The following is a 27702-nucleotide window of genomic DNA, read 5'->3' as shown; positions in this document are numbered from 1 at the left end:
ACCCGTCTCCCGTGTACAAATCCATCGTCTGACATATTTTAATCCCCTCTGTTTATGTGACTCTTGCCTTGCCAGCCAGTAACTGGCTAACGCGTATTATTACAGAGTAGACACTTTTCTGGCTGTCAGCTGTCGGCCTTTCGTCTAAACAGCCAGGCGACTGACTGACTGAGCCGAGCCAGGGCCCTTCCGGTGACGAGTCAATCACATGCTTTTTTCAACGGACACCATTGGTTCTGCGCAGTGCTGCCTTCTCTACACACTGCAACAACATTAAAACTGAGCGTGGCATTAAAAATGAATTGAACGGTTGAATTCTGTATTCGCACACGTGCCCCTTATTGCATTTTACAATTCACACTGTTCTATTTTTAGTAGCAAATACGATCAAAATGATCGCACTGTCGAGCCCTGAGTGAAATAAGAAAACGTATAGTTGTATTCAAATCATAGAAACGTTCTTACAGCTCAATTTAACAGCGCCAACACAAACAAACAGAAACCTGCAAGGCAGGGGGGACATGTCTGTTACATTACATGCTGCAGTTGAGGGGACAGCTCCTCAATGAACTCAAACAGGCTTGCCTGCCAAAGCAAAACCTCTCAATCAATTCACGCTCTGAATAGACGTCCAGTGGGTTTGTTTGTACCAGTCACAGACAACTCTGTCCTGTCTCAATGCCCTTTCATTGTTTATTCTGTACAAGACGCCCTGCCATGATGCTCGTTTGTTTTCTGTTTTCCCACGCTTTACTTTTCCATTTAAGCCTGCTCCATACCAGACATAAAAGTTACACCCAGGCACAACACATAAAGGGGGGTTAAGACTACATGGTGCACTAGCCATAAACTTCTGTTGGTCGTAACTTTGAGTTCTAAGTCGGACGTAACGTTACACCTAGGTGTACGCCCAGCTGGTGCACTTGGCCCGAGCCATCTACAACTGTATGACATTAGTGATTTAGGACCTCTTCAGTAATGTCATAGCAGTGGGAAACAGTGTTTTGGCAGATTCTGGAGGCGATCGGAGCGATTATACTAGTAGGAATGTCAGACCCCAATTGTAGTAGGATTGCAATTGTAGTAAGTAGGACTGCAGGGAAGCCATGCCGTTATTAGACCATGTGTCTTGTTTTCTATCATCAGTCTTGCTCAGGTGTTTCAACCTTTTCGACCTCCTTGACCTCAATTTTTTCTTCGACCTCCTCGACTTCTGTTTTTTCTTCAACCTCCGTGACCTCTCTTTTTTCTTCGACCTCCTCGACCTCTGTTTTTTTGCGCTCAGACTCCAAGATCTGGTAAAACTGGGCCTCTGCACGTGCTATCAGCTGCTCTGGGCTCAACTGTCCATCTCCCGCCTGGTCCTGCCTCTGCTCTGACGCACTCTGCTCCTTAAGGTGCTTCTCCTGATGACGTTCCTCCAGGATCTTCTCTCGCCTGGTCTCGCGCTCAAACATAGAAGCGACCATGCTCGTCTCGTTCCTCTGTAGGGTGCATAATCCATGCGAGATCTCCAGCAGCATGGCAGATCCCAGCTGGGAGCCACATGCCAGGAATCGCCCGTTATCCTGCATCTTTAAGCTGTAGAGAGCCTCGTCACACACTTTGAAGCGGAGTGTGGGGTCGAGCTGCCTGAACAGGATGTCCCACACATCCAGCGTTCCATTCATCTTGATGGTGAGGAAGACAGAGGGTCTAACTGGACTCCAGCAGGCGTCTGTCAGGTATGATGCCTCAGCTTTGGTTGAAATGATGGAGCTCATCTTAATGTCTTCAGACCAGATGCGAGCCCTCCAGTCTCCCACAGTGAGGAAGTTCTTGGGGAAGAAGGGGTGTCTTTGTAGGGCGTAGACAGGGCCGAAATGGCCTTTAAATGTATCCACGATACTCTCTGCTGGTGTATTGGCCTCCGAGTTGCAAGAAACCACCAAACCTTGTTCTGTCCCTACCATGAACTTAGTGGGCATGGTAGTATCAAACTCTAGGGAAACGGCTCCAAAGGCTTTATCAAGGTTATCCTCGTTGCTGGGGTCCAACACCAGCTTCTTTGTAGGCTCAGCCATGTTACGGATGTCCCACCACAGCACCTGACCATCTGTGGACGCAGAGCAGATATCAGTTCCTGTGCTTGACTGTAACCAGAGTATTTTGTAAACCGGTTCCTGGTGGCTGTGCTCTAGCTTAGACATTTCCACTGGCTGGCTGCCTCTGCGAGTGTCCCAGTAGGCGAGCACTCCATTGTAGCTGCCCCCGGCCAGCATGTATGAGTCTGTGGGGTTGTACTCCAGACAGATGAGGGGAGACACAGGTTTCACAGTCATATCTGGCTCTGTGAAGTTCTCAATGTCCCATATGTAGGAGTCAAAGCTCATTTCAGCAGGGGCTTTCTGGAACTCCAGGCAGCAGTAGGCCACAGCCAACTTGTGGCTGCCATTAGGATGCCAGGAAAGGCCGGTTGCAGTGCGCTTGACTTCATTCGGGTCTTTGAAAATGGTGATAGTCCTGGCTGAAGGCTCAGGCACATGGTCTACGAAGGTCCCTGTGACAAGCTGGTCTGGAGCCGCCTCCTCCTCCATCTCCTCCTCATCCGCAAAGTACTGCTGATAAATGTCAATGGCATTGCTCTGGCCCTGGGTCTGTTCCATCCAGCTGGCCATGTTCACCATGGAGCCTACATATAGCTCCTCTCTTAGTGCTTTCTTCTTGAAGCGCGCGGTCTGATCAACGTCATCGATATCGATTTGTCTGGGCCAGCCACCCTCCACATGGCGCATACCAGTGCTTACTGATGTAACAGAATCTGTATTAACCCCACCTTTGGGAGTTGACATTAATATAGAAGACTGTATGACAACATTACGAGTTGTTCTCTTGGCCATAACTGCAACCTACGAAGGAAGATCTCTCAGGACACTCAATACCACCAAATGGGGGTCGTACTTAGCCTTGGCAGGGAAGGATTTATGACATCACTGCTGATGTCCCAATATCTGACATAATCAGGGTCTGTCATAAATCACTGATGATATCACAATGTCAATGATGTCACAATGTCCAATCAACTGGGGCACTTATGCATAGTTAATCTCATGACATCATTAGTGATGTCATAAACAGTGAAGATGTACTGTACAATGTCCAGTGAACTGTCAACTGATGATTTCACTTTGTGCATCATCATCATCATCAACATTGTGACATCATCAGTGATGCACACATTTGTTTTCACATGTGATCTCACTGTGTTCATGAGTGACTTCGCCACAAAACTGCGTTCTGATTGGTCAAATTGCACAAAATTTGGCACTGCACTCCGTCGCGTCCCGAGCAGCCAATTTCGAAGTCAATCAGACAAACTGTTCTCGAGATACAGTTTGCAAAGGACACACACATATAGACATACAGATGGTCCCGGAATCCTACTATATAAAATGAAGGAAACTGTCTGTCCTCTCTGAATCCATTTATCTCCCCAACAGGTTGGCCAATCAATCTGAAACTGCACATGAGCATTGAGCATTGGCATACTGTAGGCAGCGACTGACAAAGCCGATTTTTCAATTCAAGTTCATGAGCACTAGAAATAAGCGCGCTAGTTTATTTTGTGCACCCTGTGTGCGCTCAATAAACTTTTTAACTTTGCCCAAGTGAAATCACTTGCGCAACCCAACCCGGGCAATGTGTGTGTGTGTGTAGGTCACAGGTTGGTTCTGAACTTCTCATTAAACTCATGTCTAGTGGTATTTCATCACAACACCAACATCCACAACATGAATGTGAAGACAGGTTACAAGGAGATTAGGCTGATCATCATTGACGATAGCGTATTACCTGGCCTTGGTGAAGGATGATAGATCGTCGTCAGCTCTCCTCAGGGCTGGCAGGTTCGGCCTTGCTCCTGGGCCAGCTCAGATGATCCGGCGAATGTGGGAGAAAATCCAAGCTTCCCACTTTCAGTGAATGGGCCCCAAACGTGAGACATAGATAGGATATCAAACTTATTCCAAAAGGGGCACAAACAGATATTTGCTGTCCACTGGCGACATTGCATCCATTCCAGCCATGTCCTGTATCCGGAACAGAGAGCAAGCCCCGGGGCGCGCTACCATAATGGGCATCTCCAGCCGCTCTCAACACATCAACACAGCGGCTGCGCACAGGTACATACGCTTCATGCAATGATAAATCAGCCAGAAAACATATAAATATGTTTAAATTATATATAACATATACATTATCATAATTAGTTAAGGGGATACTGCCTACTCTCACCTAACAGACCGTGACAGTGTGTGTGTGTGTGTGTCATCGGGCCGATGCATGCTCAGTTTACATCATCAGTTAACCGTCTGTGATATCATCAGTTATGTCAGCAACGCGAGCAACTTGAGCAATTGTGTCACGGGCAATTCGAGCGGTGTGTGTCTGTGTGTGTGACATCATCACTGATGACATCAGTATTGATGACATCAGTCACTGATACAAATTGTTTGAGTGACATCAGTGATGACATCACTGACACTGATATCTACTGCTGCTAAATCTACCGGTATGTGCAAATAAGGCGTTTTTCTACAGCTGAACATTTCTGCATGCCTTTGTGTCAAGGCTCCAGTAACAACAAAGTACTTCGTTTTCATCCATTTCCCTCCGATGCAGAAACCAGGTGAAAATGGATTATCGCTATCCGGAGGGATAACTTCACAGCACATACCCGAGTTTGTATGCTGCATTCAATTATAACTCAGAGGTCACAAATTCCCACTTCCTACTAGGAAGACTAAAATAAAACGGCCTTTCTGAGGTCGAAATAAACTGACCGGGTGCTTTACTCAGTGTGCGTACTTTATTTATTTTCTATTTCAATATGGCCACTCACATTATGGTGAAAAAAATGAACAAGCGCAAATTCGCTATAGCTGCGGCCAGATATGCAAATTTGTGGCCAGCATAGCCAGCAGCTCTATAAATCGGTTGGTTGGTTGGTTGGTCGGCCCACAAAAAGTTCACCACCTTTTAGCGGGCAGTTTTCGCCCTAGGAGGCTGACATTTGGCATGGAGGTCAAGTGTGTGTGTGTGTGTGTGTGTGACATCATCTGCGCTCATCATCTTTCCAGAGAAGAACCTTTGCATTTCTGCTCCTTTCATCACGTTCCACATTTCCTTTAGATCCTTATCAGCACGCTTAAAGAATCAGAATCAGAATCACTTTTGATTGCCACAGTATGGAAGTTACATATACGAGGAATTTGTCTTAGCGTCTGTATGCAGCGTAGCGGTAACATCAATATACAGAGATAAAGAAGTAGGAAAGATAACTAAAAGACAATCACAACGTTGCAAGTGCAATCAAATCAAATATAAATATATACAATATGTACATGAGTGGAGGTGTGTTCAGTCAATATTAAATATGAATTTACATTGAATTTACATGAAAGGTTTTTGCGCTATCAGATGGTACTACAAAGTCCTCTTCTCGAAATGAATCTCCTAAATGACAGCAAAAACGTGTCTGTGCTGTGGATAGATCAGAGACTAATTCCAGATGGATAGCTCTCGTGACTGCACGTGTTTTTCTCTTTCTTTGCAGCCACCTGTTGGGGCAGCAGCATCAGAGCTGGCGACTAAGAAACTGAACAAACGGATAAAGAGAGCTGGCTCGGTGCTGGGGACCACTCTGGAGCCCCTGGAGGTGGTTGTGGAGAGAAGGATGTTGCACAAGCTGCTCAAAAGAATGGACGCCACAACACAGCCCCTACACCTGCCCACAGCAATAACCATTATAAAACATCAACACCTACAATATCAAAGGGTTGGGCCTCTGTGATGCGATCACGTGGCAATGGGGGCACAGCTTGTTGTCCAGCCTTAGCTTTACAGTACACTTAAAGTGTAAGTAACTTACTTACCAGTAAGTGTAAGTAACTTGTACAGTAAGCCAGAGTGCATGCCATCATCATGGGACCTTTTTATCAGCTCAGACATTTTGCCATCAGCTGGCAAAATCCATGGGTGCTTTTATCCATATTAGCACAGTTTGCATTTTGCAGTCTGCCTCCCATACAAATTAGTTTTTCTTCATCCAAGAAGGGCTTCAAAATGAGAATTTGGGAATTTCTGTCCAAATCATTTTCCTTTTACAGTTGTTTCATTTCCTTTGAGAAACATTTATTTTGTGTCAGTCTGATCCAGTATTTTGCAGATGATTCAATCTCCTCAGTGCATAGCTCTCCATAGCGCTTCTTCACGCTGCGCAAGTTGTGCGTAAAGCTCATCACCCATGCAGTGATTCTGAGCAGCTTTTTAGACTGCTGTATTTCTCCGTGGTCAGAGCTTCCTCATCAGCAGTAACCAGATTTTGTGTGACATCCTCGCCATCGGTCAGAAGAGTGTTTATTTCGTCTACTGGCGGAACATGTGGTGAATTTAGCCAGTCCGGTCCATTTCACCACAGGGTGTTGTCATTAATCAACACCTCTGCAGTTATGCCACGCGTCCTACGGTCAGCAGGGTTGTCTTTTCCTTTACAATCAACGCCTCCAGTTCTCCGGCGACGTCAGACTCTGGATTTCTGTATTAGCCACAAATGGTTTCCATTATTTTGCTGTGATTTTGATCCAGTTCATGGTGATATATCGAGTCAGTCCAAAACTGTACACTGACCTCCATATCAATCTTATTAAAAAGTATTGTCGTGGCCATTCGTGCCGCTCTCCTTGTCCTCCATATTCTTGGAAGATCTGCCATGGCTTGTTCTGGAATTCGCGTCTCCACTCCGTTTCTTTTCTCCTTGTTCTTTCTCGGATTTTCGGCACCATGTGAAAATGTGGTGCGAATACAGAAAGAGGCTGACTTGGGTTTCTTCAGTTTAAAAATATAAAACTTTAATTACCTATTAAAATAAATGCTAAAAACAGGGGGAAAGGATAGAGGATCAATGATGCATTAAAAAGTTCAGTTCAGCAGCTTAGTCTGTGCTACAGTACGTCAGGCTTTTTGTCTGTTGTGCATCAAAACTAAAGTAATGAGTCTGTTTGAGTAGAAAGTTCAGATATTTGTGTTAAAATGTAGGGAGTAGGGAGAAAAATAAATACTCAGTAAAGCACATATCCATGAAAATTCTACTTAAGTAGCTACAGTAACAAAGTATTTGTACTTTGTTACCCACCCAGAGTATTGCATTCTAGGGCTGCCCCAATGGACTAGCAATGGTCACTGTACAGTATGTAGCGTCGTTTTCTTGTGTGGTTGCCGAGCGGATGGGCCTCTGGGGCAGCATCCTTGCACTATCGCACCAGAGCCGTATAATAGAAGAGTTCCGACATCTCCATTCACTCCAATGGACCAGTTTTTTTTCCAGGAAGTAGAAAGTGGAACTCTTGAGTAAAAAAAGCAGCACTGTCGAGTTGCAGCAAAATAGACAGTTTGTGTTGTACTATGAAAGGGTTTTTCATCCCTTGAATCAAATTGTACATTATCAGCTTTATTTTAGCATGCAAAAGTAGCGCGAGACCCATTCCTGGCTGTTCATTGGCTAATGAGTCTCGCATTTTGGTCCTCCGCTGATGCCACTCTCTTACTAGAGGACACTATATTGCACTATTCAGTCAATCCAGGACTGACACAGCATGGTTGTTCATGCTGGTGTCGCAGCAGGGGTGGAGTTTTCCGGCTCCACCCCTTGAGCAGAATATGAGCTATCAAGCTTGCTATTGTAACTAGTTATATATTGGCAAGCAGAGTCACTTGACAGTCGCCGTGCAGTTCCATGAGTTGCTGAAAGTAACTGGGTGGAGAATAGCAGAAGCCAGCAGGTTTTATGCGCTCGGCTTGCTCAAGGCTTATCTTGATTGGCTGAGGTGTATGCAAATTAAGTTTGCCAATCCCCTCAAGTGAGTGGCTAGAGCATATGAGCCCTGTCATAGAACTCGAGTTCAATCGGCAATCGGTTCAATTGAAAACGGACATTTAATTATTATGAAAATGTTGTGGGTTATTAATTTAAATAAGGAATGTATTATTGGCTTCAGGCACTTAGATCAGCAGATGATAATGTGGAGCTAGATGCTAGATGAAACACCTAGAGGAAGATAGACAGGTGAAAGAGCGCAAGGCATCAAATCACCTGTTGGCGTCACACACACAGAGTGACAAAGGAACGCACACACGCACGCACACAAACACACACACAGAGTGACAAAGGAATGCACGTTTACACACACGCACGCACGCACACGCACACACACACACACACACACACACACACACACACACACACACACACACACACACAAACACACAGACACACACACACACACACACACACAGGTCATGGGGGACTGCAGTCTGTTGTGTCATCACTCCTTCAGATGGTGTGAGTCAAAGTGAGAGTGTGAATAAGAGGAGATCACATGGAAAAAAATAAATGCCAAATGTGTCAAAGGTAGATTAATGTCAACAATACCAGTGTGCATAATATCATACTTCAGCTTCTGTTCTGTGCTTCTTATTTATGCTCTGATGCCAACAGAAATAGCTTATACAGTACGAGGGATCAGCCGAGCAGCATTTTGGTAAACAAACCGCGTTTTCGGGGGGGAAACGGCAATGGGACCCTATGGAGCCAGCCTTGAGTGCTCACTCTAGCCCCGGCTGGTGTATTATTTGAAAAACTGCGACAGTTAACACAATTTTAACACGACATGCATATATTATATATTATACTAGTTACTCTTTAAACACTATTCATGAGAAGAGGGGGGTAACAGTTGAGAGAAAAAAGGCACAAAATGTAACACTAGAAGTACCAGAATTCCATAACTGAAAGTGGTTATTTTGACCACTAGATTGCAAACTCTATAATCTCTCATGATAAATACCCAATTGAGAGATTAATGCATTATTTGTGTTAAGATATCTTTTGAAAAGATGAAATAACACCAAAATGTGCAAATATAGACTAAAATATGGGTCTAGAATCCTGGGAAATTCAAAATGACCGCCTATGGTCTTTCTAGGTAAAAATGATATTTTCTTTGCCTTTTGTGTAATTCATATAAAAACTATTTTAAATTGCAAGCAGACACTTTTAGTAAAAATCAGGTACCAGCAGCATTGTATTTTTTTATTCAAAAAAGTTATTGCACATATAAATTTCAAAAAGGTAAAAATGACCGCTGTGGTCTTTCTAGTGTTAACACCACCAAACTATGACTGTATGAGGAAACAAGTTAAACATTCAGTATTCCACCAACCCTCAGGCCTGGTCGACACAAACAACACAAAGGGCAACAGTGCAAAATGTCTTCTGCGCATATTGCAGATAGAGCCCCAAAAACAAATAGGCCTCCTGTTAAATTTCTCTTAAGCCGTTTTCCCACATGCGCTTTGTACCGATAAATGACCAGAACGTGGTCTAATGCCTGCATGTGAGAAAGTCGTCGTGCCGGTATAAGCGCGACCCCGTCATCGCGGAGATTTCACCAGTGTCGAGCCAGTCAGAAGAGCGGTATGCGCGATAGCGGACTTAAGTGTAGAACGGGTCCAGTCATTTCCCGCGACACTCTCATGGGCGAGGTGTACACACGTTGCTTAATGTTCCAGCGGGCATAATCTAATCATTCGCGCACATTAAAGCAAACTGGCGAAATGATCTTGTGATAATAATGTGTGGGCGTGCTGATTTTCCCCTCTCTCCTCTGCTGCCTGCTCGCTCTCTGTGGCCACAGTCCTCCTCCTCCTTCAGTCACAGGCACAGCCCGACAGGGACACAGACGAAGCAAATGCATGAAGCGAAATGTGGAAGTATTTTGCTTACGTTGCCGACAGCGAAGGCAAGCCCGGACACATCAAACGAAGCCAGTCTGTAAAACGTGCTTCAACGCGACGCAGGTGAACGGATAAACAAGCAAACTTATTTCACCATTCGGAGTTTTGCCGACACGTCACTCCCCACCCGCTCTGCAGTGCCGCCCCGCCCCCCAACATACAGGATCTATGCAGCTGATAGATTCCCACATGCGCGAGCCGAAGTGTGAAGGGAAATGTCCGATATTGACTTACAGGTAATTTTCCGGTACGCATGTGGGAAAACGGCTTTAGTGGCTGAATGATAATTAGCTGCCGATGCCTGTTGGTGACAGTTTCCATGTTGCACTGGATGTTGTAATGGTAATGGTTAATCAGATGCTAATCAAATGTTGACGGACGCTGACATTCTAAAATACTACAAATGCCTGTCTTCATCTCAGTTCAAAATGACAGAATATTCCTTATCTTGCACACTCAACTGGAGGCACGTACTTCTTTTCAACTCTTTTGTCTATAATTGAGAATGTACATTATAAAAGTAGACATTCCTCTACATGTACAGACAGCTTGTGGTTGTTGCCAGCATGTGTTAACTATGCAACCAGGCCTTAATCCCACCCGCTTAGCCCAAGGTGAGAGGTAGGTTGGCATGCACTAGTGTGTGTGGATGGGGGATGCGGGGTTTAGGGGTGGGAGTTAGAGGTGGGGAAGACAGGCACACACCTTCAGTGTGGGATACAGGCAAAGAGATCTCCATGCAAGCAGCGGACTGGGCCTTGCGGAAGGGCGGTCGGCCGGGGCCTCTGCGGGTAAGCCGTGGCCCCTCGGGACCCATCGGCGCGCGAGGCTTCCCTGCCGAGCAGGGCTGGGAGGTGGGGCTAGTGCAATGTCCATTGACATGATCTGTAACAACGGCAAAGCATTAGCAAACAACACAAAGAGGGAAATATTGAAATAAAAAATAAAAAGTCAAATCCACTGCAAAAATATTCATCTTGACAAGTCATTTAGTTGAGTATTGAGCAATTAAACATTATTATTATTATTAATATTAGAAAGGGATCTGCAAAATTCCTTAAGGCTGATTCATGGTAGGGCTCTCGACACTTTGATAAGTGTCACTCAACAGAAAAGAAACCACAGAGTGGTTATTGTTTAACCTACTGTAACTACTTTTCATCTGACCAATAACTGCAAGGATAGTAAACTTAGCCTACTTGTCCCATAGATTTTTCCACCAACGTTTGCAGTCCTCCACAACATTAATGCTATCTGCACATCTTTGTATTCTGGCAGAGGACTGGCAGTTACAGTATCTCCACCTGCATTCTTCAATGAGTGTTTCATCTATAGACTACCCTTGATCCATTTTTACTACGAGCTAAGCTCAACTAATTTAAAAAAGAACAAAAACGTTACAGACCAAAATATCAATAACGACGTTCAGTTCAGTGAAAACTACAATCTAAATTGCGATTTATTCACTTTGCATGACAAAATATGACAGTGTCCGAGACAAAACAAGATCCTCCAGGTACGCGACAAGAAAGGAAAGTGTCGAGAGATACTTGATACTGTTGGAAATACGTCATTCCTGTTGAGCAACACTTCTCAAAGGTGTCGTCCTACCATACATTTGCAGGTCACTCCACTAGTAGGCTATCTTGATAATGTCACTTGATTCAAAGAAAACAATGGAAACCAGCATAATTGTCTCACCCTTTATTCCACCTATTTGAAGAAACATGCGGTTTTAAGACTCAATTTTAAATGACTAAACGACTTGTCAAGATGGATGTCTTTTGCCGTATGAGGAAGGAGTAGGCAGATGTTGAAGATCAGATTGTCAACAAGAAAGGTTGAACCAAGGGAGAAGGGGAAAGTCAGAAGGAGAGTGATTTGGCTGCAGAGTGGGTTTCAGAAAGTGAATGAGGAGAATGTGATGTTGGTGGTATCAGAGAGAGGAGAATGTGATGTTGGTGGTAACAGAGAGAGGAGAATGTGATGTTGGTGGTAACAGAGAGAGGAGAATGTGATGTTGGTGGTAACAGAGAGAGGAGAATGTGATGTTGGTGGTAACAGAGAGAGGAGAATGTGATGTTGGTGGTAACAGAGAGAGGAGAATGTAGAGGCAGAGAGAGTGGGTTTCAGAAAGTAAATGAGGAGAATGTGATGTTGGTGGTAACAGAGAGAGGAGAATGTGATGTTGGTGGTAACAGAGAGAGGAGAATGTGATGTTGGTGGTAACAGAGAGAAGAGAATGTAGAGGCAGAGAGAGTGGGTTTCAGAAAGTGAATGAGGAGAATGTGATGTTGGTGGTAACAGAGAGAGGAGAATGTAGAGGCAGAGAGAGTGGGTTTCAGAAAGTGAATGAGGAGAATGTGATGTTGGTGGTAACAGAGAGAGGAGAATGTAGAGGCAGAGAGAGTGGGTTTCAGAAAGTGAATGAGGAGAATGTGATGTTGGTGGTAACAGAGAGAGGAGAATGTAGAGGCAGAGAGAGTGGGTTTCAGAAAGTGAATGAGGAGAATGTGATGTTGGTGGTAACAGAGAGAGGAGAATGTAGAGGCAGAGAGAGTGGGTTTCAGAAAGTGAATGAGGAGAATGTGATGTTGGTGGTAACAGAGAGAGGAGAATGTGATGTTGGTGGTAACAGAGAGAGGAGAATGTAGAGGCAGAGAGAGTGGGTTTCAGAAAGTGAATGAGGAGAATGTGATGTTGGTGGTAACAGAGAGAGGAGAATGTAGAGGCAGAGAGAGTGGGTTTCAGAAAGTAAATGAGGAGAATGTGATGTTGGTGGTAACAGAGAGAGGAGAATGTGATGTTGGTGGTAACAGAGAGAGGAGAATGTGATGTTGGTGGTAACAAAGAGAGGAGAATGTGATGTTGGTGGTAACAGAGAGAGGAGAATGTGATGTTGGTGGTAACAGAGAGAGGAGAATGTGATGTTGGTGGTAACAAAGAGAGGAGAATGTGATGTTGGTGGTAACAAAGAGAGGAGAATGTGATGTTGGTGGTAACAGAGAGAGGAGAATGTGATGTTGGTGGTAACAGAGAGAGGAGAATGTGATGTTGGTGGTAACAGAGAGAGGAGAATGTGATGTTGGTGGTAACAAAGAGAGGAGAATGTGATGTTGGTGGTAACAGAGAGAGGAGAATGTGATGTTGGTGGTAACAGAGAGAGGAGAATGTGATGTTGGTGGTAACAGAGAGAGGAGAATGTGATGTTGGTGGTAACAGAGAGAGGAGAATGTGATGTTGGTGGTAACAGAGAGAGGAGAATGTGATGTTGGTGGTAACAGAGAGAGGAGAATGTGATGTTGGTGGTAACAGAGAGAGGAGAATGTGATGTTGGTGGTAACAAAGAGAGGAGAATGTGATGTTGGTGGTAACAGAGAGAGGAGAATGTGATGTTGGTGGTAACAGAGAGAGGAGAATGTGATGTTGGTGGTAACAGTCAGAGAGTCAAAAGCAAAAGCAAAGAAAACAGGTGTTGGGTGAGTACTCATTAAGTAGGAAGGGGCATTGAACAGGCATTTTTCATCTTTGTCTCTGTTTTTCCTTTGAGCAATGTAGAAGACTGTGGCTGTTAGCAAACTTTCTTTTTTCTTTTAATATGAAGGCCCGGGACTCCCAAGGCCAACACTGACAGTGGTGCAGAAGCTCAAATAAATCATAAAATAAATATATTTGATCATTGATTCTAATGCAAATCTACGGAAGAGGATAAGGGCTACGAGTTTAATAAAGTCAGAATTCTGCATTTAAACTCATAATTCTGATTATGAAAAGTAGGGTAATGAACTGGTCATCCTCTATTGGCTGGTCTTTGCGCCAGGTGATGCCACCTTCTAGAGTACAACAGGTGGATCACCTGGCACAATGACCCACCAATGGCAGATGGCCAGTTCAGTACCCTACTTTTCACCATTAGGTGTCTTCAGCAAAGATTTGGATTTGGCTGCAGATAGCATTGATATAAAAGGGAGACCCTGCATTGTTTTCTGGCATCGTAACTTTATGTTTGTCTCCTTTCAGGAATGGACTATATTGGAGGCTTTGTCTTTACTCGATGTCTTAGTATTTGCATGTGCGATGTGACTGTGCATGCATGTGCTTGCCTTCGCCTATCCACATAAATTGTCTCGAGCTGAGACTTGGTCTGAGAAGAGGGTCTGATGGGAGCTCTTCTGTTTTATTACTCTCCCTGTCTCTCTCTCTCTGTGGAGAATTTTGCTCATGAGGAAGGTGTTTATTAGTAAATATGCTGTACGGCCAAGCTTTTGCACTGGTCGTGCATCTGTGATCCAAAAATCAAAATGCAAGATCCCACGTCGGGCCTGTTGATGCACAAATCATTCAATCTCAAAGTGAAGATGAAAAGTGTCAGCTAGTTTCGTAGCAGGATGTGCTGGGGCAACGCGCGGCTTGAAAGCTGCAGATAACGCCATAGCCGTGCTGTAAACCAACAGGATGACAGCATTGTGTGTCCGGCTCGAGGTTTTGGTTATCGTGGATTTCAATCAGAGATAGCGGCGAATCAGTCATTTGCACCGGAACACTCTGCAGGAAATCAGGAAAAATGGCACTGTACCCTTATACCCCCCCCCCCCCCCACACTAATGCACTCTTCCATTGAGTACACACACATATGCACACACACACACTCGCAAGTATATTGTAATCACATAGCAGTCCTGCTATGTACTGTTCTGACCAAATATTTTGTCTTCATAACAGACATCTGTGAAGAGGTTCATATTAATTGCAGGTATCAACAAGTTAAAAAGACTAACGGCCCAGACACATCAGAAACGTCTCCGACGCAGAAGCGATGCAACGCGGAGGCAGTTTCATTTCGACGTCCTCGTTAACAGTTTAGAGCGATCACACCGGCCGTGGTGCGTCGCGTCCGTCTCGCGTCCTGCAACCAGAGTTTCCGCGTCTGGTTTAGTGGTCTATTTTTGACGCGAGCAGCCGCGTGCAAGGGATGAAGTCAGTACAAGGTGTGACCGGTGCTGCCTGCGCAAAACAGAGCACTTGTGTGGTGAATGGCCAGGCCCCTGCTCGTTTCTGGTGTGTCTCCGCCGTAAGCAAAGTTCTTCCCCTGACACTGACCAAATGCATCCTTTTGCCAGTTCGGCGGCGTGCTTGGACTTCACTGTTAATTTCATCATGACTTTTTAAGTAGATTTTTTCCCCTTTAGTTAATGTCTCCTCCTCGATGATAAAGAATCTGTGCTAACGACTTCACCAAGATTACTGTGCTTCCTGTTTACCCTTTCATCTTCCAATTTGGGTGATTTTCTGACTTCCTACAACTGATACAATCAAATACGATGCAGGGTTCAATGCAAAAAACACAAACAAAAACAAAATGAAAAGTAGGTTATAGTGACACTTTAAAAACCTGTCAGAAAGAGAAACGTTAATCAAGCAAGTCATGAGAATACCTAAAAACTGCCACATTTTGTGTTAGAGAAGCGGAGGAGATAGTATGCGTGAGACTGCAGGAAACCTGTGATTCTGATGTACAGTATACAGTTAGAGATGTTTGAGAGAGGGCGGATAACTGAGAGTCTCTGTAATGCAGATGATCCAGTCAGAATGGAGAAAAGAGCGGTTGAGAGGCAGACATGGTCGAGGTGCAATGGGAGAGGTAGAGAATGATCCAATCACTGGAGAGCAAGGCTGTGTAAAATAACAGAGGATGGTCCAATCATGATAGAGCGGGAGAAAGTCTCCGCTTTAGATATGGGCATGAGTTACAAATCACCCTTAGAAACACTTGCAAAATGTACAAGAAAACAAACACAGGAAGATTCAAATCAAATCAAATCAAAACACAGTAAGGGTCAAAGTGGACAAAACAGTGCCTCGTGGGCTAGTTGGGATAGAAGAGAGTGATCAAGAAGTTGAGTAAAGACACTTGGCGTGAGCACAAGTCATAAAGCAACATAAAAGCCTTTCTGAGAAGAAAACATGGTCAAAGCGAGAAAGTAAATGACTCAAATGAACAGAAGTGGAAAAACTGCTGGCTTTCGCCTACCGTACCAAGATCAGTCTTAAGATCTGTTGGCAGACTTAACTTTCTGCCGGGCCCCTTTACTGAAACAAAAGAAATAAGAAACAAAGCACCAGTTAATCCCTTCAAATGAAAGGAAAAAAAGTAAGTGAAATCAAAGTTAAAAGGATGCCAAACCAAAGTACAAACAAACCGAACTTTAAAAAATAAAAAATAAAAAAGCATATATATATATAGTAGACTGAAATGAACAGAGATCCATAACGTGCAAATTGGTGCAGTCCCACATGGCAGGCATATGCAAAGTCCATTTCAAAATGCATGCGCCGTTGTTTTCCCAGGCCAGTGTTCCCAGTTATCTTTATTGGGTCATTGTTGTCTGTATTGGGTCAGTGTTAAGACCTTGCCCAATGGACTCAATCATCTAAGTCTTAACAATGAAGCAGTTGGAGCAGTGGTTCTTACCTTGGCCATTATTTAAGTATTGAACCTAGAATTGCTTAAAATCCAGGTTGGGGCCATCAGAAGTTGCAGCCCAACTCCTGGTGGGTCCCCAAAGACAAGAAGAAGTATCTTCTCATTGCCAACGTGTACAATGTGATTGACAAACCCTGATAAAGTGCTGTCTTTGTCCTTGATACTTTAAGTTGAACTAGAATTTCCTCTTTCATTTTACAACTGGGACTGGCCGGGATTTGAGGAGGCCTGGGATATCTGACATGGGAGCACAAATAAACAGGGGGAGCTCACACGAAGGTCCATACAAAAACGAAACAAAAAAACAGTCAGACATTGGAAGAAACAAAAGAATCTGTTCAACATTTTGCAAGCATTTTGCAGTAGAGGGACTGCAAAGGTACAAGTTGAGAGAGATGGACGCAGGATGGTGTTTACTATGGAGTCCCGGATCTGCCGTATCAACAAATAAATGAATAAATGTATAAATGAGCAGATAAATACATATATATGTATCATAAATATATGTAGAAATAAATGTAGATGACATAAATGTATATATATGTGTATTTTCCTATTTTTGTACGTTTTATATATTTATTTAATGATTTATTTGTGTATTTATACATTTATACATTTATTTATACATTTATACATTTATTTATACATTTATTTATACATTTATACATTTATACATTTATTTATACATTTATACATTTATTTATACATTTATACATTTATTTATACATTTATACATTTATTTATGGCATTTATTTATGTGTGTTTTATTTTATTTATGTCTGTTTTATTTACCTCCCATTTATTTATGTGCCTTGTATTTAGTGATGTCTCCTTTGTATTTAGTGATGCGTCCTTGCTTCCTTTCCTTTTCTGTATGCATTTCTGCCTCACTCAATGCAAATTAGGGGGGCGGCCCGTGCATTTATGCCTGCTGCTCAATGCAGATTAGGGGGCTGGCCGTCATGGGCTCAAGTCTTTGCCTATTGGCTCGAATGCACATTGTCCTATCTGCTCCAAACTTGTCATGCATGATAAGTGTCCATGCCTGAAGATATCTGCACATCAATATCCATGGTATTTACACTCATAGCGCCACCTACTGGCAACAGGAAATGACATGTTTTACACTTACATGAACTGCTCAGAGTGGGTTGAACACATCCACCTCGGATGTGGTCAGAAAATCCTTTACCACCCAATGCAGCTTCATTGTGATGATTATGAGTGCTCATTGACTGGCGTGGGCGTGGCGCCATGGCGAAGGTTGATGTTTCGCCGTCACACAGGAAGTTGGAGTAACTTCATTGTAGATTGTCCAATCTGCTCCAAACTTGTCATGCATGATAACTGTACATGCCTGAACACATCTAGATGTCAATATCCATTTATAGTCATAGCGCCCCCTACTGGCAACACAGAAAGTGCTTTGTAACTTGGCCCTACATGCTCACACGTGCACCAAACTTCACATGTTTGATGAGCATCCCAGCCTGAAGACATCTAGATGACCATTTGGAGTTAGAGGCAGAGCGCCCCCTACTGGCCACACAGAAAGCGGTTTGTAACTCGGCCGTACATGGTCACACCCGCAACGAACTTCACATGTTTGATGAGCATTCCAGACTTCACACATGTACATGCCAATATAGCATTATAGGCAGAGCGCCCCCTACTGGCAACACATAAAGTTGATTGTAACTCAACTGAACGTTGTCCTATCTGCTCCAAACTTGTCGTGCATGATAAGTGTCCATGCCTGAAGATATCTGCAGATCAATATTCAGTGATAGTTACAGCGCCACCTACTGGCAAAAGGAAATGACAAGTTTTACACGTACATGAACTGCTCATAGTGGGTTGACCACATCCACCTCAGATGTGGTCAGAAAAGCCTCAAGCTCTCGATTAACCTTCATTGTGAGGATTATGAGTAAGACATTGATATGTCAATATCCATTTATAGTCATAGCGCCCCCTACTGCCAACACATAGATCGTTTTGTAACTCGGCAGTACATGGTCCCCCGTGCACCAACATACACATGTTTGATGACCATCCCAGCCTGAAGACATCTGGATGACCATTTGGAGTGATAGGCAGAGCGCCCCCTTCTGGCCACACAGGGAGTTGGAGTAACTCCATTGTAGATTGTCCAATCTGCTCCAAACTTGTCATGCATGATGAGTGTACATACCTGAAGACATCTAGATGTCAACATCCATTTATAGTCATAGCGCCCCCTACTGCCAACACAGACAGTGGTTTGTAACTCGGCCCTATATGCTCACACGCGCACCAAACGTCACATGTTTGATGAGCATCCCAGCCTGAAGACATCTATAGGACCATTTGGAGTTAGAGGCAGCGCGCCCCCTACTGGCCACACAGGAAGTTGGAGTAACTCCATTGTAGATTGTCCAATCTGCTCCAAACTTGTCATGCATGATCAGTGTACATACCTGAAGACATCTAGATGTCAACATCCATTTATAGTCATAGCGCCCCCTACTGCCAACACAGACAGTGGTTTTTGTAACTCGGTCCTATATGCTCACACGCGCACCAAACGTCACGTTTGATGAGCATCCCAGCCTGAAGACATCTATAGGACCATTTGGAGTTAGAGGCAGAGCGCCCCCTACTCGCCGCACAGGAAGTTAGAGTAACTCCATTGTAGATTGTCCAATCTGCTCCAAACTTGTCATGCATGATCAGTGTCCATGCCTCAAGCCATCTATATGTCAATATCCATTTATAGTCATAGCGCCCCCTACTGGCAACAAAGAAAGTGGTTTGTAACTTGGCCCTACATGCTCACACGTGCACCAAACATCACATGTTTTATGAGCATCCCAGCCTGAAGACATCTAGATGACCATTTGGAGTGATAGGCACAGCGCCCCCTACTGGCCACACAGAAAGCGGTTTGTAACTCGGCCGTACGTGGTCACACCCGCAACAAACTTCACATGTTTGATGACCATCCCAGACTTCACACATGTACACGCCAATATAGCATTATAGGCAGAGCGCCCCCTATTGGCAACAGGAAATTACATCTTTTACACTTACATGAACTGCTCATTGTCCCAGCCTGAAGACATCTATATGTCAATATCCATTTATAGTCATAGCGCCCCCTACTGCCAACACAGAAAGTGGTTTGTAACTCGGCCCTACACAGTCCCACGCGCAACAAAATTCACATGTTTGATGACCATCCCAGCCTGAAAACATCTACATGACAATTTGGAGTGATAGGCAGAGCGCCCCCTAGTTGCCAGTAGGGGGCGCTATGACTCTAAATGGATATTGACATATAGATGTCTTCAGGCTGGGACACGTATGAAGCACGTGCAGTTTGGCAGAGATTGGACAATCTCCAATGGAGTTAATCCAACTTCCTGTGTGACGGCAAAACATCAACGTTTGCCATGCCCAAGCTGCATTGGGTGGTAAAGGATTTTCTGACCACATCCGAGGTGGATGTGTTCAACCCACTCTGAGCAGTTCATGTAAGTGTAAAACATGTAATTTCCTGTTGCCAGTAGGTGGCGCTATGACTGTAAATGGTTATTGACATATAGATGTCTTCAGGCATGGACAGTTATGCATGACAAGTTTGGAGCAGATAGGACAATGTGCATTCGAGTGACAGCGACTTCGTGTGTCATGGCGAGACATCGATCTTCGCCGCGTAGCTACACCCACGCCGTCCATGGTAAATGCAAACTTTTAATAACTATTCATCATTGGGGTCTCTTCTATCTGCTGTGCAAGTTTGAGGGTGATCTGATGAACCCCGTAGGAGGAGTTCGTTAAAGTCTGACCCCTGGAAATGGGTGAAATGTCTGAAATATTGCACAGTAAATTCAAAATGGCTGACTTCCGGTTGGGTGTGGATCCTGGCACCAAGAGACTTTTCCATCAGTCTGGCCATGATACATGTGCCCTGCAATTTTCGTAGCTGTAGGTGAAACTTAGTGCGAGGGCTATTCCGTTTATAGGAGGCACTATGGAGGCATTTAGCCACGCCCCTGGCCAAAAACCTTGAAATCTGAAAATTTTCGCCACTTGTGACGGATGTGCAAAGTTTGGCCACTTTTTGTGCATGTTTAGACCCTCAAAAATGCACGCAAAGTGTAAGTATAATAACAATAAATATAGCCGCAAGCGGCAATGCGGGGTCCAAGCATCCGGTGACATGGGGGATATATGAGACATAATAAACACAAAATAAGGCACATTTATTCAGAGTTGGTATGTGCACAAGTAAACAAAATTTGGTTGAGATCCGGTGACCTGACAGTTTCCAAGCAGTAGTAGTAGTAGCCTAGTAGTAGCAGTAGTAGGAATAGTAGTAATAGTAGTGTTGGTAGTAGTGGGACTGGTAGCAGTAGTAGCAGCAGTAGTTGTAATTGACCGGTTAATGAGTTGTGGGCAATTTAGTGTCTGGGTGTGTTTCATTAAACGTTTAGAGATTTATCATTTCAAAACTGTGTGATTTGGCCAAACGGTCTAGGAGGAGTTAGCAAAAGTAGGGTTTTGATCAAATTCAAAATGGTGGAAAATCTAGGCAGACGCAAATGGGCGCGGCCTACATAGATAGATGCATATTGATCCAAGGAATCCCTGAGAAGTGATTTGATTTGAAAGAAATTTTGAGTATAGGACACACGGTTCAGAAGATATGGAGCATAACGCGAAATGGTCTGTTATAGCGCCACCATCTGGCCGGTATGGGTAATTTTTTGTTTCTGAGTAGTGAGGCACATTTCCAATCTATGTGCCCAGTCTGGCTATGCTGAGCATTACAGTTTCTGCTGTACATACAGTTTTACCGGAGAAGAATAAAAAAATAAATAATAATAATCAGAACAGATACAACAGATACAATCCATGCACTTCGTGCTTGGACCCCTAATAACCGGAACAATTACAATAGGGATCCACGCACTTCGTGCTTGGACCCCTAATAATAATCCCTTGGAATACAATAGGTCCTTCGCCAACCGACCATGCCGGTGCTCGGGCTCTAATTAAAGCTGCAGGCAGCGTCGTGGGCCCTCGCACCCGCCGCGCGTCGGGGTTCGGAGCAGATAGGACAACGTTCGGTCGAGTTACAATCAACTCCCTGTGTTGCCGATAGGGGGCGCTCTGCCTCTAATGCTATATCGGTGACGGTGTGTACGTGCGTGAAGTCTGGGATGCTCACCAAACATGTGAAGTTGGGTGCGGGTGTGGCTGTGTATGGCCGAGTTACAAACAGCTTTCTGTGTGGCCAGAAGGGGGCGCTCTGCCTATCACTCCAATTTGTCATCTAGATGTGTTCAGGCTGGGATGGTCATCAAACATGTGGATGTAGGCGCGCGTGGGACCGTGTAGGGCCGAGTTACAAACCACTTTCTGTGTCGCCAGTAGGGGGTGCTATGCCTATAAATGGCTATTGACATAATAGATGTCTTACTCATAATCCTCACAATGAAGGTTAATCGAGGGGTTAAGGCTTTTCTGACCATATGTGAGGTGGAGGTGGTCAACCCACTATGAGCAGTTCATGTAAGTGTAAAAGATGTAATTTCCTGTTGCCAATAGGGGGCGCTCTGCCTATAATGCTATATTGGCGTGTACATGTGTGAAGTCTGGGATGGTCATCAAACATGTGAAGTTTGTTGCGGGTGTGACCACGTACGGCCGAGTTACAAACCGCTTTCTGTGTGGCCAGTAGGGGGCGCTGTGCCTATCACTCCAAATTGTCATCTAGATGTATTCAGGCTGGGATGGTCATCAAACATGTGAAGTTTGGTGCGCATGTGAGCATGTAGGAGCGAGTTACAAACCACTTTCTGTGTTGCCAGTAGGGGGCGCTATGACTATGAATGGATATTGACATATAGATGTGTACAGGCATGGACACTTATCATGCATGACACGTTTGGAGCAGATTGGACAATCTACAATAAAGTTACTCCAACTTCCTGTGTGGCCAGTAGGGGGCGCTCTGCCTATAACTCCAAATGGTCATCTAGATGTCTTCAGGCTGGGATGCTCATAAAACATGTGATGTTTGGTGGACGTGTGAGCATGTAGGGCCGAGTTACAAACCACTTTCTTTGTTGCCAGTAGGGGGCGCTATGACTATAAATGGATATTGACATATAGATGGCTTGAGGCATGGACACTGATCATGCATGACAAGTTTGGAGCAGATTGGACAATCTACAATGGAGTTACTCTAACTTCCTGTGCGGCGAGTAGGGGGCGCTCTGCCTCTAACTCCAAATGGTCCTATAGATGTCTTCAGGCTGGGATGCTCATCAAACGTGACGTTTGGTGCGCGTGTGAGCATATAGGACCGAGTTACAAAAACCACTGTCTGTGTTGGCAGTAGGGGGCGCTATGACTATAAATGGATGTTGACATCTAGATGTCTTCAGGTATGTACACTGATCATGCATGACAAGTTTGGAGCAGATTGGACAATCTACAATGGAGTTACTCCAACTTCCTGTGTGGCCAGTAGGGGGCGCGCTGCCTCTAACTCCAAATGGTCCTATAGATGTCTTCAGGCTGGGATGCTCATCAAACATGTGACGTTTGGTGCGCGTGTGAGCATATAGGGCCGAGTTACAAACCACTGTCTGTGTTGGCAGTAGGGGGCGCTATGACTATAAATGGATGTTGACATCTAGATGTCTTCAGGTATGTACACTCATCATGCATGACAAGTTTGGAGCAGATTGGACAATCTACAATGGAGTTACTCCAACTCCCTGTGTGGCCAGAAGGGGGCGCTCTGCCTATCACTCCAAATGGTCATCCAGATGTCTTCAGGCTGGGATGGTCATCAAACATGTGTATGTTGGTGCACGGGGGACCATGTACTGCCGAGTTACAAAACGATCTATGTGTTGGCAGTAGGGGGCGCTATGACTATAAATGGATATTGACATATCAATGTCTTACTCATAATCCTCACAATGAAGGTTAATCGAGAGCTTGAGGCTTTTCTGACCACATCTGAGGTGGATGTGGTCAACCCACTATGAGCAGTTCATGTACGTGTAAAACTTGTCATTTCCTTTTGCCAGTAGGTGGCGCTGTAACTATCACTGAATATTGATCTGCAGATATCTTCAGGCATGGACACTTATCATGCACGACAAGTTTGGAGCAGATAGGACAACGTTCAGTTGAGTTACAATCAACTTTATGTGTTGCCAGTAGGGGGCGCTCTGCCTATAATGCTATATTGGCATGTACATGTGTGAAGTCTGGAATGCTCATCAAACATGTGAAGTTCGTTGCGGGTGTGACCATGTACGGCCGAGTTACAAACCGCTTTCTGTGTGGCCAGTAGGGGGCGCTCTGCCTCTAACTCCAAATGGTCATCTAGATGTCTTCAGGCTGGGATGCTCATCAAACATGTGAAGTTTGGTGCACGTGTGAGCATGTAGGGCCAAGTTACAAAGCACTTTCTGTGTTGCCAGTAGGGGGCGCTATGACTATAAATGGATATTGACATCTAGATGTGTTCAGGCATGTACAGTTATCATGCATGACAAGTTTGGAGCAGATTGGACAATCTACAATGAAGTTACTCCAACTTCCTGTGTGACGGCGAAACATCAACCTTCGCCATGGCGCCACGCCCACGCCAGTCAATGAGCACTCATAATCATCACAATGAAGCTGCATTGGGTGGTAAAGGATTTTCTGACCACATCCGAGGTGGATGTGTTCAACCCACTCTGAGCAGTTCATGTAAGTGTAAAACATGTCATTTCCTGTTGCCAGTAGGTGGCGCTATGAGTGTAAATACCATGGATATTGATGTGCAGATATCTTCAGGCATGGACACTTATCATGCATGACAAGTTTGGAGCAGATAGGACAATGTGCATTCGAGCCAATAGGCAAAGACTTGAGCCCATGACGGCCAGCCCCCTAATCTGCATTGAGCAGCAGGCATAAATGCACGGGCCGCCCCCCTAATTTGCATTGAGTGAGGCAGAAATGCATACAGAAAAGGAAAGGAAGCAAGGACGCATCACTAAATACAAAGGAGACATCACTAAATACAAGGCACATAAATAAATGGGAGGTAAATAAAACAGACATAAATAAAATAAAACACACATAAATAAATGCCATAAATAAATGTATAAATAAATGTATAAATGTATAAATAAATGTATAAATGTATAAATAAATGTATAAATGTATAAATGTATAAATAAATGTATAAATGTATAAATAAATGTATAAATGTATAAATAAATGTATAAATGTATAAATACACAAATAAATCATTAAATAAATATATAAAACGTACAAAAATAGGAAAATACACATATATATACATTTATGTCATCTACATTTATTTCTACATATATTTATGATACATATATATGTATTTATCTGCTCATTTATACATTTATTCATTTATTTGTTGATACGGCAGATCCGGGACTCCATAGTTTACATGACGTTGGATACATTTCATCACCCGGAGGCCTCTTTGACCACCCCAAACGCCAGGGTAAAATGTTGGCATTGTACGTTTATAGGATCCACTGAAATGTTCATATTTGAAATGTCCTTCCACGAAAATGTTAAAAATGGACAGTTGGGTCCTCCCGCACAGACACCGGTCCTTCCTGGTTACTTCTACTACGTAACGGCCTCCCTTGCCCCCACAGTTGTGGAAGCCTTGGCTTACGGCGACAAAGCTGGAGCTGGAGCGGAGTGATTTAAATTCAAGATTCAATAAATGTTTTGCCATGTCAACAAGTTGATAGGAATTTGTCTTGGTTCACTCTCAGACAAATACAGTGCAGCAGGACATAATATACAAACAATATTAAACACAAAAAAGACATTCAGGATTCAGCAGAAAGTGCATACAGTTTAAAGTGGACTGAAACCTGTGTTGAGCGCAGAGCGATATGGAGCGGATGGGCCGTGAGTGGTGGAGTGGATGGAACGGACCGCTCCGTGAGCGATTAGTGGAAATTCTCACCACTCCACTCCGCTCACATACTCTGCTCCCTACCTTTCCATCCACCTGTTACTCTGCCATCTGACAATTAAATAGGCTGCTAGTTGATTGCATTCATTGAATGCATTTTTTTTCTTAACTATCATCATCATTCTCTTTCTGTTTTCATGGCGGTTGGGGGGGTGGGAGGTTGGTGGGTCGGTGCTCATGCTCCCATCAGCCAACAAGAGACGAGCGAAAGTAAAATGATTGCTCTATTTTTCGTATTTTTTCCCTTTGAAATCTTTTGAAATGCGCTCTGACAACGCTGTTAAACTGTTTGATGTTCAATTGCATCACATTACCTGGAGGAGTTATTGATTCCCTGTGAAGTTGTGTGAGTCTGCTTCAAGCGCTGCACACATGCAGGCTCAACTCCGCTATAGAGAAGGAATAGTCCATTCATCTGCAGAGCGCGGGGTCATTATCATAAATTGATAATGACTTTTTTTATCAAGTGTTTTGGGCTAAAAAACTAAATGGGCTGCCGCGGCACACCAATTAGGAACCACTGGTTACGCAACTCGTGGCTCCCGGGCCTGGCGGGACCCACGGCTTGGATCGACCGGTTAGGCAAGTAAAACAACGGTTGGGTTTAGGCAACAAAAACAACTTGGTTGGGGTTGGGGTTATGGTTTGGGCCGGGATTCAAACCAGCTCCCTCATGACGAGAAAGTTACAAGTCAGACCTTGGTATTATAAGGTTCTATCTGACCTTATTGTCAAAGCTGAGTTAGTCACACGGACCTATTGTATGAAGACGTCCTACTTGGCAAAAGCACGTTGTGCCTGTTGCAACCTATGTGTGGTGTTATTTTTTGAAAATAATGGTTTTTGAGTCTGTAATTTCAAAAGCAATAGGACCCATCTCCATTTAACTCAATGGATGCTGAAAACGTTGAAGCTCAATATCTCAGAACTATCCTGAAGGCAGATAGAACCTTAATATCAAGGTCACGCAATATCACCCCTTCTCCCTACCGCGGTCTTGACCCTTGACCTACTAACCTTTCATTATGTCATAGTCTGAAGGTCACCGCGTGTAACGTTAATTATTCACATATCTAGAAATGTAAAAATTATAGGTATTTATTTTTGTTCAGAAATGTCCATAATATGGACATATATGTTACATTTCTTTGGTACCACAGGGATGACATATTTTTGTAGGCTTACCCTGGTTCGTGGGGGGGGGGAGGGCAATGGGATTTTTGTATGGGAATTTCAGTTAAATGCCTGAAATAAGGTCTGTGGTTAACAAAAGTTTCAGCAAGATAATCTTCACAAACGAGGACTACTTTGATCACTTCTATTCTAAAAACATACAATGCCGGCATTTTAATCTGGCGACTGGGCTGCTTTGACAGCGTGACAATGAACTTGCCTTTTTTTTTTATACTGTATAATGCTGATCGTTCTAACATTACTTGAGACTTTGGAGCACTTTTTGTTGACTTTACTGTAGGCAGACACAAAGTCACAAAGAGTCTAGGCTCGCCATATTGATTCTTGTCATCAAATGATTGCTCTGAAAAACTATTGTGGCTCGGCTTGGAGCCATTTGGTAATACAGGGCCGTAGAAACATGGACTGGAGTGGAAGCAGCAGTGGGGAGACGGTCCCCTGTAGAGCAGTCTTGCTTTATTGATTAGACCTCAGGGACAAAAACACAGAAAGTGCTCTGGCATGGAAAACCAGAGGCCAAAGATGTCGTAAGTCTCGTGTAATATGCAGTTTACTTGTTGTAAATAGCCTCCTTGGGCAGCTGAGGATCGAAGGTGATTTTGAAATCAATAAAATGTCGCCCTTTGCAGAGAAAATTAAGGTGGTACAGTACAGTACAGTACGACACTGTAATTGAATTCTTCAATCAATTAGGGTTCTTTTTCAAATTTTTCAGGTAACGTCTTTCAGATTAGCGTTGCTAATGAGATGAGAGGTGAGCTGTGTGTGTGTGTGTGTGTGTGTGTGTGTGTGTGTGTGTGTGTGTGTGTGTGTGTTGCATAATAAACTGCAGTGACCGATGTTGCAACCACAATACATGTAAAATGTGCTGCAGCAGGAACACAGAGGCAGGACAGCTGCTCTCATAATAAACCTGTTAGACACAGATGCTCTTCATGCATCTATTTAACAGCTCAGTCGCCCCACTACAATTCTTGCTTAGATGAATGGTTCAAAGAATTAGTTTAAATTAACAACAACAACACCACCAACAACAACAACAACAACACCAACAATAATAATAATAATAATAATAATAATAATAATAATAATAATAATAATAATAATAATAATAATAATAATAATAATAATAATAATAATAATAATATAAAGTGGACCAATA

General features: G+C 43.8%; 1 protein-coding gene and 1 pseudogene across 2 annotated transcripts in view; both read right to left on the bottom strand.

Moving 5' to 3' along the window:
• The window catches only part of stxbp5l (syntaxin binding protein 5L), a gene marked incomplete at both ends in the record, with an annotated part of 240189 nt that overhangs the window by 21026 nt on the left and 191461 nt on the right, over window positions 1–27702 (bottom strand). The window contains 2 exons of the mRNA XM_083641646.1: window positions 10537–10716; window positions 15868–15921. Coding sequence (XP_083497772.1) covers window positions 10537–10716; window positions 15868–15921 — 234 coding nt within the window. The remainder of the gene's footprint in view (window positions 1–10536; window positions 10717–15867; window positions 15922–27702) is intronic.
• LOC310781540 (dynein axonemal intermediate chain 2 pseudogene) lies at window positions 1143–2657 on the bottom strand (annotated as a pseudogene). Its single transcript has one exon. The product of its transcript is annotated as a dynein axonemal intermediate chain 2 pseudogene (transcript).

This window comes from Poromitra crassiceps (genome assembly GCF_964638095.1).
Source record: "Poromitra crassiceps genome assembly, chromosome: 8".
Classification (NCBI taxonomy): domain Eukaryota; kingdom Metazoa; phylum Chordata; class Actinopteri; order Beryciformes; family Melamphaidae; genus Poromitra; species Poromitra crassiceps.
This window is presented reverse-complemented; position numbering and strand designations above follow the sequence as displayed.